This window comes from Thamnophis elegans, chromosome Z, assembly GCF_009769535.1.
Source record: "Thamnophis elegans isolate rThaEle1 chromosome Z, rThaEle1.pri, whole genome shotgun sequence".
Lineage (NCBI taxonomy): Eukaryota > Metazoa > Chordata > Lepidosauria > Squamata > Colubridae > Thamnophis > Thamnophis elegans.
The window spans coordinates 130,337,559-130,353,740 of NC_045558.1; the positions used below are offsets into that span (position 1 = coordinate 130,337,559).

Genomic DNA, 16,182 nt, shown 5'->3' on the forward strand with positions numbered 1-16,182 from the left:
AGTAGCCTGCAGTGCTGCATTTAACCACTGCGCCACCTTGGCTCAATTGCGGCCCTACCTGGACCAGGAGACCCTTCAGATAGTCACTCATGCCCTCGTCACCTCAAGACTGGACTACTGTAATGCGCTCTACATGGGGCTGCCCTTGAAGAGTGTTCAAAGACTTCAGCTTGTCCAGAACGCAGCCGCGCGAGCGATTGCGGGTGCATCTCGGTAAACCCACGTTACACCTATCCTCCGCGAGCTGCACTGGCTGCTCATTGGTCTCCGGACATGCTTCAAGGTGCTAGTTGTTACTTTTAAAGCCCTAGATGGTATCGGACCTAGGTACTTGAGAGACCGCCTCCTGCCAGTTACCTCCCAAAGACCTATTAGATCCCACAGATTAGGCCTCCTCCGAATTCCATCTGTCGGCCAATGTTGGCTGGCGACCCCTCGGGGGAGGGCATTCTCTGTGGCTGCTCTGGCCCTCTGGAACGATCTCCCCATGGAGATCCAGACCCTCACTACCCTTCCGACCTTCCGCAAAGCAGTTAAGACCTGGCTGTTCCGGCAGGCCTGGGGCTGCTGAACTATCCAGCCCCATTCGAGGTTATGGCTGTTGTAGAATTTTAAATTGTTTTTTTTTGTTTTTTTGTATCCCCTCCCTTTTTATTGTGAGCCGCCCTGAGTCTCTCGGGAATAGGGCGGCATACAAACTTAATAAATTGAATTGAAATTGAATTGAATTGAATATAAGTCAAGGACTAACTATAACAAGGAAAAATAGTCTATTCATGAAAGGAGGAAAAGAATTCTATACTGAGGGAAACTTTCAGAGGACATATACAGTACATAACAGATTGCAGCATTTTTTCTCTATATATTTTCTAAGAATCCCTTTGATTTGTCATGGGATATGTTTCCCTCAGAAGTCTTTCACTTTTTTTTTTTTTTTGAGTTGTGAATGTAAGAAATCTCTATACAGATGCTTGTCTCTCTATCATTATGAAATTAGCCTGTATCTTAAAAACCTATGGGACTCTAAGGCAAAACAATAACATGACCATGATAGCTTTGTTAATGTTTTCCATGACATTCAAACTAGAAGCCGTTAGAACTCTGTGAGTATAAACAGTGATAGATATTACTGCCTATCTCTGCCTGAAAAACAGCTGATGAGGCCATGTCAGACTGTTCCACATGGGCACCTTCAAGAATCATGTTGCAGACAGAGACATTTGTATACAAAAAGAAGACATCTATGGATGATGGTAACATTGATGGCATCACTGTTGACAGGAATGCCTCAAGTGGCATTCCAGGATCCTAATATTCAATGTAAACATGATGAGCCTGCTCCTATACGTTACACATATCATCAGCTTGGAGACGTTAGCATTGGTAGCATCACTTCTGTGATCTTGTCATTTTCTGATCCCCCTGATTTCAGTCGACATCCTTCTGAGGAAATTCAAGACGGACTTATGTATGTTTCTAATTGATTGATTTTTCCAGCTCTGAGTCCAATTGTTTAATTATATGATGCTCAAGATTTTTTCCTCTGAGCTATAATACCCAGAAATACCATTTTCTCAAACATAGGATACTTTGATTTATTTTCAATGTAGATCAAAAGTCTATTATGACACATTATATGGAATTCATTCTAGGTAGAGAATATAGATTTGTGTACATGATGTGCATACAACTAAACTCTGAAGGAACTGTATTAGCTTTGATTAATATTTAAATTGATTTAACTGTAGGAAAATTGAGTTTCTTTTTTTGAGATATAGGTCTGGAAGATTGGACATGCCATCATCTGAAGCAGATTCTTTTAAATGTGTTATGTAATTCTTGTTACAGGATATTTTATCAAAACTACCAGCACATTCTGGCTTTAGTGTTTGCCATTGAGGAGATCAATGAAAACCCTCAGATTCTGCCTAATGTCACGCTGGGCTTTCACATCTATAATAGCCATTTTAGTCCAGGTTGGACTTACCTCGCTTCCATGGGGCTTCCCTTCACCCAGGGCAGATTCATTCCTAACTACAAATGTGGGATGCCCAGAAATCTGGCTGCTGTCCTTGTGGGACCTGACATCTGTCTCCATGGGGCAACTATTCTGAACATCTACAAAATTCCTCAGGTAAGACTGATGAATGAACAAGCTTAGCATGTTAGCTTTTATGATGCAGGGTATGTTCAGTTTGTATACAACTTTTTGATATATACCCATTAAGCAAGTTTTAAAGATTTATCTAAATAGCAAATAGAGAGAAGAACTGCCTTGTATGTCTATTTCAAAATAATAAGAAGGGAATCAAGCAGCTTAAATCCAATACTTAGGGATCCTGCTCCAGGTGTAATAAAGTCTCTATGTCCTCTAAGCCTTGGAAAACCTTCCTTCACTTCTAATCCAGCAAGTCTCTATTCCTCTCCAGTAGAAAAGCAGAGAAATTTGGAATTTTGAAGAAGACAATAGCTAGGCTGTTCTAAGTGTCTTGAGCATCCATGGGTGCTTCCTTCTGTAGGCCAATAGCATCTCCAACATACTCTGGAAAGATTGGAGTAGAAAGAAATAAAGTAGATTTAAGACTCATAGACATTCATTTCCACTTGTTTGGATTGACAAAAGACTAAGGACAACTTTGACGAGAATGTGTTTGTCATATGTAAATATTCTGCAATTCAAGGCACCAAATTCAGATTCAGCAGTCATTTTCCCTTTTCTAGTATAGTTCTTCTCTCTGTGTGTCTGTTTTACATTTCCTTACGGACAACAAACACAATGAGAGTTCTTCCACAAAAATATTGATTTTACTCTTGAATATGTTTGGAAATAAATATCTCAAAGGTGCTTTTTTCAAGAGGCAACTAAACATTCTGGATTTATTTATTTATTGTTTGTTTGTTTGTCAACAAGTACAAGGAAACAAGTATTTGTGCCTGAAGAATGGCACAAATAAATGGATATAAATAAACAAACATAGCCATAAACACAAAAAAGAGTACATATAAATGGGATGGTAGGACAGGAACAGTAGGCACAATGGTGCCCTCATGCACGCCTCCTTGGGGACCTCTTAAAAATGGATCAAATTCTCATCAAAGAAGCTTGTTCAGCTCTGGCTGGATGGTGGGGAATGGAAAGATTTATACTCCTTGCAGACAGCTGGTCATTATTTTAGTGAGTCATTAAGATGAGCTGAAGGTTTATCTGTGTCATCAGGCTCACTTGAGTGGTGCAAATGGGTGTGGAGGCTTCTTGGAACTGTTGAAAGGACTGTGTTGTAGACTGGAGATAGATGATCCTTCCTTCTCTTTTAAGAGAGGGCTGTTCAATTTTGACATAGACAGTCTCTTTGACCCGTCTTTCAAACCAGTGGCTCTCTCTGTCCAAAATGTAGACTTTGCTATCTCCAAAAGAGTGGCCTAAGTCTTATAAATGCAGATGGATTGCTGAATCTAATCCTGATATTTTTGTTGTCCTATATTGTGCTGTCTGCAAGAAATATGTACCCCACCATCCAGTCCCACCATCCAGTCCACACCATCCAGGCAGGGCTAAAGAAGCTTCTTGGATGAGAAGTGAAACATCTTCAAAGAAAAACTAAAAAGTCCAGTTGCCTCTTGAAAAAGCAACTTTGGGAGAACCATGACCTGGATGTCTGAGAATCTCCATAAGCATTTGGAAATGAATGCAAATATTTGGAGCATGTTTTAGTATATATGCTTGAGGACATCCAAAAATTTAATTATATGTACACATTTTCAGAGGTTCATACCAATCTTTGATTTTTTTACCTCTTTTAGCTTACATATGGCTCTACTCCAATCATGGATAAAGAAACTGAAGCAGTTTTTTTACAACAAATGTTTCCAGATGAATCCCACCAATGCCGGGGCCTCCTCCATTTATTGCTGTATTTTAGCTGGCTCTGGATTGGAGTTCTTGTGAATGATGAAAAGGGAGAGAAATTTGTACATGAGGTACTCCCCACATTTTCCCAGCACGGCATCTGCTTTGATTTCATACAAAAGTTGCCTAAGGTAGATTATTATGTTGATTTTAATGATCAAATAGGTGAAGGACTCCAAATATATCAAAGTCTCATGAACAGCACAGCCAACGTCATAGTCTTAAATGGTGAAACTGAATCTTTATCACTTCTGAGAACTTATCTCCAATTGGCAGAAGTGGAGGACATACCAAAGAAGACAAAAATCTGGGTGACAACCGCTCAGACAGATTACACTTCGATTTCCTTTCATAGATCGTGGGACATCCATTTCCTGCAAGGTGCTTTATCCTTTGCAGTTCACACAAAGGAAGTTGAAAACTTTCCAAAGTTTCTTGAGAGCATAAGTCCAATCAACAACCAGCATGACTATTTTAGGAAGGATTTCTGGGAACAGGCATTCAACTGTTTCTTCACCGATCCTGAAACAGAGAACAAATGTACTGGGCAGGAGAGACTTGAGACCCTTCCTACATCTGTCTTTGAAACACGCATGAGTGGCCAGAGCTATAATATTTACAATGCAGTCCATGCTGTGGCACATGCTTTGCAATCTCTGTATTTATCAAAGTCCAGGCAAAGAGTATTAGTGAAAGAAAGAAGGCAGCAGTTTCCAAATCAAGTGTTATGGCAGGTAAGATCTAAAGCAGAGAACTGCACCATATGTGTGGTAGCAACATCCATCCATAAACCTTACTCTATATATGTAAAAATGGCTCTGTGTGTTTTTTTGTGTGTGTGGGCGCGCACATGGGTGTGTGTTCCAGCATAACTCTGGAACACCTCGAGCAATTTCAACCAAACTTGGTAAATAGATAACTTACTTTCTGGAAATAAATACTGTGGGAGTAAGACACCCTTAACACCCCTCGGTGTGTGAGTGTCTGTCTGTCTGTGTCTCTGTTTGTGTGTAAATCAACTCAATAATTCTGGCATGCTGGGCTGCTGAAATGAAAAGGAATGAATTATATCTGTAGTGTCAAATCACAGTACTTTTTATGAGTCTATAAGTAGAGGGAAGGAGATGGTCCTCTCCCTCTCCATTACATGCTGGATCAGAGTCTTGGTAACCTTTTGTTCTAGAAGATTTGATTTGAATGTTTGCAGTGAATCATACAGACCTTTTTGTATGCGAACTTGTCAAGGCATTCTTCTTGAATCTCATCATCGACCTTCTATTAAGGTTCCCTTGCATTGCTTTTCTGCTCATTATTTCTCATTGCCAGGTTTATTCTACACTCAAAAGTCATTTTTTTTAATTTAACCAGACTGCTTTTTTTGTTATACTTTTTTTTATTTTTTTCATTTTCATAACATATAATCACATGTATACTATTACATAGCCAACATAATACTGTATTATTAAATGTTTACATCAATTCATCTTACCATCAACTCCCAAAAAAAATTATTGGCTCTTCTGCTCTCCATACACCATATTTGTACTTTATCCATCACTTTCTTTTCCCTTTCTCCTTCCCCTCCCTATCTCCTGTCTTCCCTCTGTCATCCTCCTCTTCTCTACTTCCCCTTCCTCTCTCCTTCTCTTCTCTCCCCTTTCCACTCCTCATTTCTCTTCTCCTCTCCCCCCTTTGCCCTCTCTCCTATCCCTCTCTTCTTCCCTTTCCTCTCTCCTCTATTTCCCACTCTTCATCTCATTTACTTGGTGTATTTCAGCTTCTGAGCAAGCTCCATTTTATGTTGATGGTATTTATAATTCCTTTTCAATATACATATTTAATTTTAACATGTATTCTCCTCCTTTAAAAAAAATAGAACAAAAAACAATACATATATAGTCATTGTACTTTTAATACCCCCTCCCCCAGCCTAATTTTGGCTGAGATGTATTCCTGGTTACAATTCCCAGCTATTCTCATCATTATCTATTATATAATTATACATCCTTACGTACCCCCAGTTAGTGATTCTGTCTTTAAATCTCAATAGTTTTCCATTGTAGGTGCATTTCATGTTCCCTCTCCATTTTCCATATATTAGATTAGATTACCCTTAATTGTCTATAAATGGCAATCCTCGCTGTTCAATGTCCATTACAATTCCTGTAATCTATTATACAGAATAACAGAGGTAAACATCTCACTTTATTCATCATCTTAAAAATTCTACATATGTCCATGTTTCATATATTTTAACCCATGCTTAGTTGTTCTATTGTCATATCCAGTCAATTCACAACTCAGTTTAATTATCATGTATAAAAGTGAATCACAAACCTCTGTTTTACAACCTCCCCATATCAGTATCATATTTATCCATATTCCATATATTTAACCTTTGTTTAATTATCTTTCGATTATTATATTCAACCAATTAGCAACATTTTATTGTCATATTTAGGAATAAAACCCTTAGCTTTATATTTTCTCATATTCTAGTTGTCTATTTTTTCCTAGTAAGTCTTTTGTCCCACTTCTCTGTTCCTGTCTTCTTCCTTTTCATTCTTTTGACACATCCACTCTCTTCAATTTTCCCCAGGCCACCATCAAAAGGATATTTTATATTTCTTTTTATTGGGGCACAACCGCCTACTTCAATTTTCCTTATGCCACTAATAACCTCAACCTCTTTTATCTGCTTTTTTATTCCCTTTTGTTGGGACACCTCCTCTTTTTACAGTTATCCATATACCACTGCCCAGACTAATGGAGCTCTTTGTCTGCTTTTCATTTTCCTCCATTTCTATCCCTTTGTTGTCTTGCCCCCCTTCTTCTTTGAATTCTTCTTTAGATATCTGCTTCTGTGGATTCAGAATTCTATTTAGGCTTGATTTTAATGATTTATGTATTTTTTTATAATTTCACGTAGTTCTTCAAATCCCCAGCTTTCCATGATGTCCAGTTCCAAAGTTACAGTTAGTTATACAGTTCTTATTTCAGAGTTCTGATCCACCTTAAATTTATCTACGTCAGCTGCCGTGGGAAAGGGGAATAGGATCCATCTTGGTCTTTTGTCCTTTCTTAATGTCCAGTTCCAAAATTGCATTTAGTTATACAAGTCTTATTTTGAGGTTCTGGTCCACCTTAAATTTCATTTACTGTGAGACCAGAAGAGAAACCGGGGCCATCTTAATCTTTTGCCGAGAAAAAAAAGGACGAAAGAGGGGGAAAAAACCGTCACATTTCCCAGTTCTTGACTCTATAATTATTCATTCCCCGCCACCTTCCAGACAACCACAGCTGCTCAAAATGTATCAATTGGAACAAACTTGCAAACAGCCAGATTCGGGTATGTTTCTGTTTTGCCTCCTGCTTTTCCAAATGCTGATTTATGGCAGTTGGTTAATTAAAACTTCCCATACAGTCAAGGTTAGGTTATCAGTTATCGGTGAGAAGAAGTGTTTGTTTTTTCTTGATTTTTTGGAGTTGATTCAAAGCGAAGTAAATCCTTCAGAATGTTTGGTTTCTATTTCAAATCCAAAATCAATTTAGAGTTTATATTTGAGTGGGTTTCTCACTTCCCTGCTTTCTCCTTTTCTATCTGAAGTTGTTTCAAGCAAAATAGCTTTTTGGGGGGCTGGTGTTTCAACCCTCCATTTTCCTTTTCTTTCTTTCTTTCTTTCTTTCTTCTTTTCTTTCTTTCTTTCTTTCTTTCTTTCTTTCTTTCTTTCTTTCTTTCTTTCTTTTAGAGAAAATCCCGATCTAGCCATCAATATTATTTATGCTCTCAAGATTTCTTTGCCTTTACCAGGTTTGATTTATGGATGTGGGTTAGATAAATTTTCTTACCGGTTTTTCATCTCTTCCTCATCCTCCTGTTCATTTTCTTAGATGGGAAGTCAGCATCTTGTCAGCCATATTGCAGGCTGCCGCCCCCACTCCATTTCGTAAGGCAAATCTCTGACCTACGAGGGACCTGTTGCCTCCCTCTGGGTCTAGTGAGATGCTGCCCTCCTTCATCTCCATCCTCCAGGGGGGTTCTGATACAAACAAGGATCACCGGAGTAAGTTTGTCAGCCAGGGTTCATGTGAAGCTCTTCAGAGCTCACATTCCCCACTTCTTTCCAGCTGGAGAACTTCCTGTCGAATCCAATCAGACTCTGCTTTTATGCCACTAAAATCTATTGTGCTATATTGTTTATGGATCCTTGTTAACTCCTGTTTATTCTAGAAGGAAATAGAAAATATATTGGATGTGTTCTTTTTACATTCTCTGTTCTCATTATTATAATATATTTGGTAAGATTTACTCTTGTTTTTCCTTGAATAATGTGTCATGTTTGTAGAAAACAACCATGATTTAAGAATGTGATTTATGGATTTAGGAAATTCATGGAAAGTATTAATTTATCTGATTATTTCAAGTGCTTTAGTGTACCTTATAAATATTTGCTCCAATTGCCTATCTGAAAAAGTCATTGATGAAATTATCAAATTTATAAAGTTTGTAATGAAAAAAAATTGTTAAGAGAACAGAAACATCTGCACATTATGCACTTTATTGATAGTCCCTAAAGGCACTAGAACAACTTGCCTATTATAATGCCCTACTTTCTAACTATATATAGGGAATATTCTGTAACATAGTAAAATAACTTGGTGGGGAGGAAGTTGAAATTTTGGGTCACCTTTAAGACACAAGTACATATTTCCCCACTTGAAACACCATTGCCAGGCAATAGAACAAATTAAAAATAACTGTTTCTAGAAATAGAAATGAGTGTTCCTTACTAGTTGGACCTGAGGTAAACATTTCATTGTAGCCTTTTTCTATATCTGAATTTTGATTGAACACAAATAACCTCTTAGTGAAGTGATTGTGAGCAAAATCAAGGTTTATGTATATATTATTTGCATTACAAAGTGTAATTTTGCAGATTTTGTTTTTGTTTCATTTTTTAATTCTATGTTTATACGTTTAGATTTTATTGTAGGAATATGATATTTTGCTTCTGCTTTGTTTTCAAACGATTGTTGTATTATTTGTTTGGTCCTAATCTATAATTAAGATAAAAGCAAACAATATCCAGTATACACACTCCTCCCTCCCTTCCTCCCACCATCCCTCCCTCAATCCCTCTCTCTTGTTATCTCTATCATATATTATAGCTTCATTCCTTTTATTGTATTTATTATTTTTTTCCTTCTATTCTTGTTTCCAAATGATTGTTGTACTATTTGTTTGGTCCTAATCTACAACTAAAATAAATAAAATCAAACTAGCAATATCCAGTATAATACCTCCCTCTCTTCCCTCTTTTTATTTCTACCATGTATTGTAGCTTCATCCCTTTCTAAGAAGTGTCTCATTCAACAACAGTGTTGGTGAAAAGATCACTTTTGACAAAAATGGAGAACTCACTGGTGGATTTGATATTATCAACTGGATCACATTCCCAAACCAGTCCTTTATTAGGGTCAAAGTTGGAAGAATAGATCCAACAGCTCTATCTGACACATTCTTCAACATATCTGTGGATTCCATCACATGGCCAGTAGGATTTCTTCAGGTTAGATGTATGAATTTTAGTTTCTCTGCCTTCAGTTATACAACATAAAATGTCTCTCTATTGATGGAAAATTCATAGCACCATCTCTTGGTTAAACCCTTTAAAAATATCATGGGGAAAAAGTTAAAAATAGATGTTTATATTTCAAATATTTGGTATAGAAATATTTCTCACAGTTTCCCTTGTGACCTCTCATATGGAGGTCATGGATGCCATAACATGGAGCTGCCATTGAAGAGAGTGTTAGGAATATAATTCTAACGGTTATGTTAGCAATATATAAATCATGTAACAATGTTGTAACTGTTTCTTTAAACCATACTGTAAAATGTGATTGGTTGCTGTTTTCCTCAATCGGCCATAAGAGGGAGCCAGAACGACTGTTAGCTCTCTCTGTGTTTGAATAGATGGTGGGCTGAACAGATCTGAGTTCCGTGAGCTATTGTAAGTTTTGCAACTGTTAGCAAACCTTGCTTACTGGACTTATTATATGATACTGGACTATGTTATTTGGATTATCCCTTAACTGAAAGACATTGATTACTGACTGACTTATCCGTGTATGACTTGGACTGTTCGATGGACTCTGAGACCTCTATTTCCACAAAAGTAAAAGCCTATTTAAACTGCAGTGTCTCTGTAGGCTGGTTTGTGTATTCTCCAACACAACTCTCACAACACTTCACTCAACGTATTCACTCTCCCAACAGGGAGCTTACCTAACAGAAAGTTCAGAAGTTTTAACTAGAGCAGAATGCAACAGAGGATCTAATCCAGTGATGGCTAATGTTTTTGTTGTTGCATGCCAAAAGTGTATGTGCATGCACCCATGATGCAATGTGTCCATCTACCTATGCATACACTGCCCCTAAACAGCAATGTGCAACTTCCCTGTGTGACCCCTAACCGGATTTGCATGTACGCATGTCTCCCACATGTGCACTACTTCCCAGTACATGTGGGGCAGAGACCCAAAAACCAGCTGCCCAGTGGGAGGTGCACATGAATGGTGGAGCTGAGTTGGGGTAAAGGCTCCCCTGCCTGCAGATAGATGCGTGCCACAGATAGATGTGTGTGGCTTCCCTGCATGATGCCAACCCCCTGTGCATGTGCATGTGTCTCCCGCATGCACCCTGCTCCCCACACATGCACGGCCAAGACCCAAAAACCAGCTGTCCAGTGGGAGGTTCATGAACATGCATGATGGAGCTGAGCTGGGCAATGGCTCATGGGCCCACAGAGAGGGCACTGTGTGTCACCTGTGACATGTGTGCCATAGGTAGGCCATTATGGATCTAGTCATTGTCCTCTAGGTTATTTGGCATATATAACATGACAAATTTGTTCTGTTCTATTCTATTCTATTCTATTCTATTCTATTCTCATTTGGTTGCCAGTGTGCTGTCATGTGCAATTAAAGGTGCTGGTGTCAGATTTAAAACCCTTCATGGATTAGAACAGGTTACCTGAGAGATCATCTCTCCCCAGGTATTGCAATCCAAGCCAGCCAGGAATATGCTTCAGGCTCCATCAGCAAAAAAGGCTTAAAGCCTATAAAATGTCCCATTTCTCCTCTAATATCCCTCAATTGGAATTTCTGTCTCTGGAGGTCAAGATGGCTCCAATCATGCTGGCATTTTCTAGGACCCTAAAACTCTGGTTTTATGCCCATGCTTGGAGTTCGTACCGCGTGAAGGGAAACCCTACTAAGTTCTATGAGTAATATAATTGTAATATTTCTTTGCGTTTATTTTCCTAAAGCAAAAATATTATTATTTATTGATTGATTGATAGGCACCACCTTGTTCTTTATGTAATGACCCTTGTCAGGAAGGATACAGCAAGGTCAAGAAAGAAGAGAAGTCATTTTGCTGCTATGATTGTCTTCCATGTCCAGAGGGGAAAATATCAAAGGAGAAGGGTAGGGAGATTCAAGATATAATGGGGATAAGGTTATAGTACCTATTGTGATTGTAACAATTGCCACCTCAAGATCGAAATGGAGAATGAATTAAGGCTTCAGTATGTCAGTGTGTATAATCCAGAATATACAACTCTTTTTGTTCTTTTTCAGACATGGCTGATTGCTCTCTGTGCCCAGACGATCATTATCCAAACCCTGAAAGAAATGTATGCCTTCCAAAACAGATTAGCTTTTTATCCTATGAAGAACCCCTGGGGATCAGTCTTACTGCTCTTTCTCTTTGTTTTTGTTTTAAGACCATTTTGGCACTTAACATTATCATTAAACATAAAGATACTCCCATTGTCAAAGCCAATAACCGGAATCTCACCTACACGCTCCTTGTTTCTCTCCTACTCTCCTTCCTTTGTGTGTTTCTATTTATTGGGAGACCCAACAAAATTCTGTGTCTGCTTCGTCAACCAGCTTTTGGGCTCATCTTCTCTGTGGCAGTTTCTTGTGTATTGTCCAAGACCTTTGTAGTGGTTCTAGCATTTATGGCCACCAAACCCGGCTCCAAAATGAGGAAATGGGTGGGTGGAAGAATGGTCACTGTTATTCTTTTTTCCTGCTCCCTTGTTCAAACCACTATTTGTATAGTATGGTGGACAATTTTTCCACCATACCCAGATGTTGATATGAAATCAATGTCTGAAGAAGTAATCCTGGAGTGCAATGAGGAATCGATCATGTTCTATTGCGTTTTGGGATTTATGGGCCTCCTGGCTATGATCAGCTTCTCTGCTGCTTTTCTAGCTAGGAAGTTACCTGACAGTTTTAATGAAGCCAAATTCATCACCTTCAGCATGTTGGTCTTTTGCAGTGTTTGGCTTTGCTTTGTTCCAACTTATTTAAGCACTAGGGGAAAATATATGTTGGCTGTGGAGATCTTCTCCATGATCTCCAGTGCTGGATTATTAGTGTGTATCTTTTTTCCCAAGTGTTTTATCATTGTAATTAGACCTGAACTGAACGATAAGCATCAGTTAATGAAAAGAAAATTATAAATCATCTTTCTTTACATATGTGGATGATAATTTCTCTAAGAATACATTTAAGCCAGAGAGTATACAGCATGTGCAATTACATAGCAGAATGGGACATGTAGCCTCAACCAATTTGTTACAGTCAACTCATTGTGGGACAACTCATCAGGGGCCAAATCAAATATTCAATTTAAATATTTAAAATAATTTTAAAATATTTTAATTTTTATCATTCACATTTCATTTTGTTCTTCCTTTCTTTAATGATTCTATTCCACTATTTTTTCAATATTAGTGTAATACTTGTCCGTCTGGGAGTTTTCCCATGGCCAGTTGACTGGGGCAAGTAGGTTGTGGTGAATTGGCCATAGCAAGTTGACTGCAACAAGTAGTCCTAGACCCATTACATAGGACTTCTAGGTTTCAGTGTCTACCTTATGAAAAAGCTTCTTCTGTATGATAAAGATGGCTCTGACCTTTTTATCTTCTTCAAGGATGTGACAGAACTGATTTTTTCCCAGATGTTTAATTTGTTACATATATTTATTGCATGATACCTTGGATTTTTTTGTTTACATTGGATTAAAGTCTAATAAAATGGTTTATGTTTTCTTGCTTGTGTTTGCATTATATTCAATTCCAATAAGATATGGTCACATTCACCCAAATTTCTGGTAATTTTAATCCATTCTACCACCACTTTTTTCTCTGTTAGTAAGAATTAGCAGTAGCAATAGAACAGACTTATTTAGTGCTTTACAGTGATTTACAGCCCTTTCTAAGGGATTTGCAGAATCAGCATATTGTCCCCAACAATTGTGGGTCCTCATTTTACCCACCTTGGAAGGATGGAAGGCTGAGTCAACCTTGAGCCTGATGAGATTTGAACGGCCAAATTTCAGGTAGCCAGCAGCCAGCAGTCAGGAGAAGTACCCTGCAGTACTGCACTCTAACCATTGTGCCACTGTGGCTCATTGGGTCCATTAAGGCAGCCCCTCTATTCTCTCCTCTACCTTTTGGAAGACAAAGTTAGTCAGTCCAGAATGTGTTGATCTCTCACTTGATGTTTCCAAGTTGATGTCAAGTAATTAAAGTCACCCTTTATTACTGTGTTATGTTTCCTACACACTTTAGTTAACCAACTAGCAAAGTTATTTTTATTTATTTGGCTATGATTTCTTTATTTCTTTTTCTTGATCAATGCCTATCATAATTTTCTTATTTTCTAAATAAATAATATTATAAGCTGGAAGAGTAACTGAAGAGGTACTTCACTTCCACAGATAAGCTAGAAGAATGACTTTCTATGTATATATTACAGTTAAATTGTAAGTTATCTCTGTTAATATGAGCAGTCAGATCTGGAGGATGAAAGAGTAGTTTTAAATTAAAGATTTAAATTAAATTAATAATTAAAAATAATCAAGGAGAAGTAAAATGTGAGCAGGAGTTAAAAAGCAAGGAATAGAGATAGGGTGAGGGCTCTGTCTCCAAATTAAGAGAAGATATAAAATATATGTAGAACAGCATGGCTTTTATGGAAAACAAATGGAATTGGACAAGATATTGCAAGAGACAGGGGGAAATGATTACTAACGCATACATTTAATGTCTAAGATATACGTAAAATGGAAGAAGGAGATGATGATAAGTTGGGCAAGAAACTTTGGCTATAGTATTGAATTAGCTCACTGGGATAAATTATGGGAGAAAAATTACTAATTGACAATGTCAACAGCCTGTAAGGAAAATTTATATAAAATGTTTTACTGTTGGCATTTCCTTTCAGCGAGACTGGTCAAAATGTTTCCAAATTGTTCACCTGAATGTTGGAGATGCAGCTATAAACAAGGAACTTTCTACCATATGTGGTGGACCTGTACCAAAACCAGAAAGTATTGGCTTAAAATAAAGAAATGAAACAAATTACAGAACAAAAGATAAAATTGAACTATTCTTATTGGGCATATTAGGTGAAAAAATGTGGAAAACAATCGATATATATATATATTACATATACAAACCACAACAAGAATCTTATTTGCTCAAAATTGGAAGCAGAATAATATCCCTTCAGATGCAATAATGATAAGAAAGGTACTTGAGTGTGCAGAGATGGATAGGTTGACCATGGAACTGAAGGATAGAGATGAATTGGAGTATTATAAAGTGTGGGATAGAGGGTATAAATGGTTGGACAATGGACACAAAAATACTGTGTAAGAATTGTATTATCTACAACAAATATGACAACATTGTATATATTTGTAAATATTATTATATTCTAAGTGACTATATAATGTAGATTACACGAGGGAATTTAGAAATTAAAATTAAAACGATCATCCCTGGGCTGTTGGTTTGAGCTCTGAGCTTGGCAATTTGATTGAAAATTTTTCACCACCATTCGAAGAGACTACATCAGTGGGTTTTGAATTTAAAATTGAAAATACACTAACGATGTCTCCTCAAATGGTGATGAAATGTTTGCAACCAAATTGCCAAGCTCAGAGGTCAAACCAACAGCTTAACAACCAAACCTGACTATTAATATTCAAACACATTTTAATAAACATCCTGTCTTTTATCCTTGTAATTCTTAGTTCTAGTCTTAAAGCTGTGTCAGCTTTATTAGAATAGAATCAATCTTAGAATAGTATTAAAGAGTTGGAAGAGTTGGCATGCCCAAGATGATGTCCTGTTGCATTTGAGGAGAGCTTCGGGGAGATGATTGTGCTTCTCAGGGCTTGCAGGGGGTACCCTATCCCATCGTTGGTTCCAGGTCTAGCTATGAGAACTTCCTGGGACCTCAGGGATACCCCTGAGCTGCGATTTACTGCTTCATAGCCGGAACATCCTGAGTGAAATGGGGCGGTTGGTTTCCGGCTGGTGTCGCTTAATGCCAGGTCCATGGTACATAAGGCTCCCCTCATTTACGACCTCATACAAGAGGGTAGAGCAGACCTGGCATGCATTATGAAGACCTGGTTGGGCCATAAGGGGGGTGTTCTCCTTAGTGAATTATGCCCACCATGCTTCTGGGCATTTCACCACCTGAGAGCCAAGGGCAGGGGCGTGGGGGTGGCAGTAGTTATTAGGGAAAGTCTCAGACCTCATGAGGTCACTGTGCCTCAGATAGATGGGTGTGAGTCCCTTTTTGTGAAATGGGGTCTTGGAGTTCAGGTGGGCCTTTTTGTTATGAACCTGTCTCCCTGCTACGTTTCATTGGCCCTGCTGGAGCTGCTGGATGTGTTAGCTGGGTTGGCGGTTGATTTCCCCATGCTTATGATCCTTGGGGATTTCAGTCTGCCTTCCATTGGTGATATATCTGAGTCAGCTTGGGAGTTCATGGCTTCCATGATGGCTATGGACCTAACTCAGTTAATTGAAGACCCCACCCATAATGGGGGACGTACGCTCGACCTGATTTTTGTCTCTGGGCAATGGATGAATGATCTAGATTTAGGGGATATTTCTATCCAACTCTTGTCATGGTCAGATAATTTCCACATCAGGCTTGACTTCCATACTGCTACCCCTCACCGCAGGCAGGTGGAACCGACTAGATGGTTCCGCCCCAGGCGCCTGATGGACCCTAAACGGTTCCTGAATGAGCTTGGGACTTTTCCTAAATCCCTTGCTCACAACTCGACCGAAGCCCTAGTGGAAGCCTGAGATAGGGCGGCCACTGGGGCTTTGGATCACGTTGTGCCTTTGCGGCCTCTGACACGGTGTTGATCCCATGTAGCTCCCTGG

General features: G+C 38.5%; 2 protein-coding genes across 2 annotated transcripts in view; both read left to right on the forward strand.

The window, feature by feature from the left end:
• The first annotated feature begins 1,250 nt into the window (after positions 1 to 1,250).
• LOC116521790 (vomeronasal type-2 receptor 26-like) lies at positions 1,251 to 12,447 on the forward strand. Its single transcript, XM_032236445.1, has 4 exons — positions 1,251 to 1,468; positions 1,849 to 2,134; positions 11,308 to 11,398; positions 11,552 to 12,447. The coding sequence occupies exons 1-4, from the start codon at positions 1,251 to 1,253 to the stop codon at positions 12,445 to 12,447; spliced, it is 1,491 nt and encodes a 496-aa protein (XP_032092336.1).
• Positions 12,448 to 14,556: 2,109 nt separating this feature from the next.
• Positions 14,557 to 16,182, forward strand: part of LOC116521791 (vomeronasal type-2 receptor 26-like) — a 40,139-nt gene continuing 38,513 nt past the window's right edge. The window contains exon 1 of the mRNA XM_032236446.1: positions 14,557 to 14,645. Coding sequence (XP_032092337.1) covers positions 14,557 to 14,645 — 89 coding nt within the window. The remainder of the gene's footprint in view (positions 14,646 to 16,182) is intronic.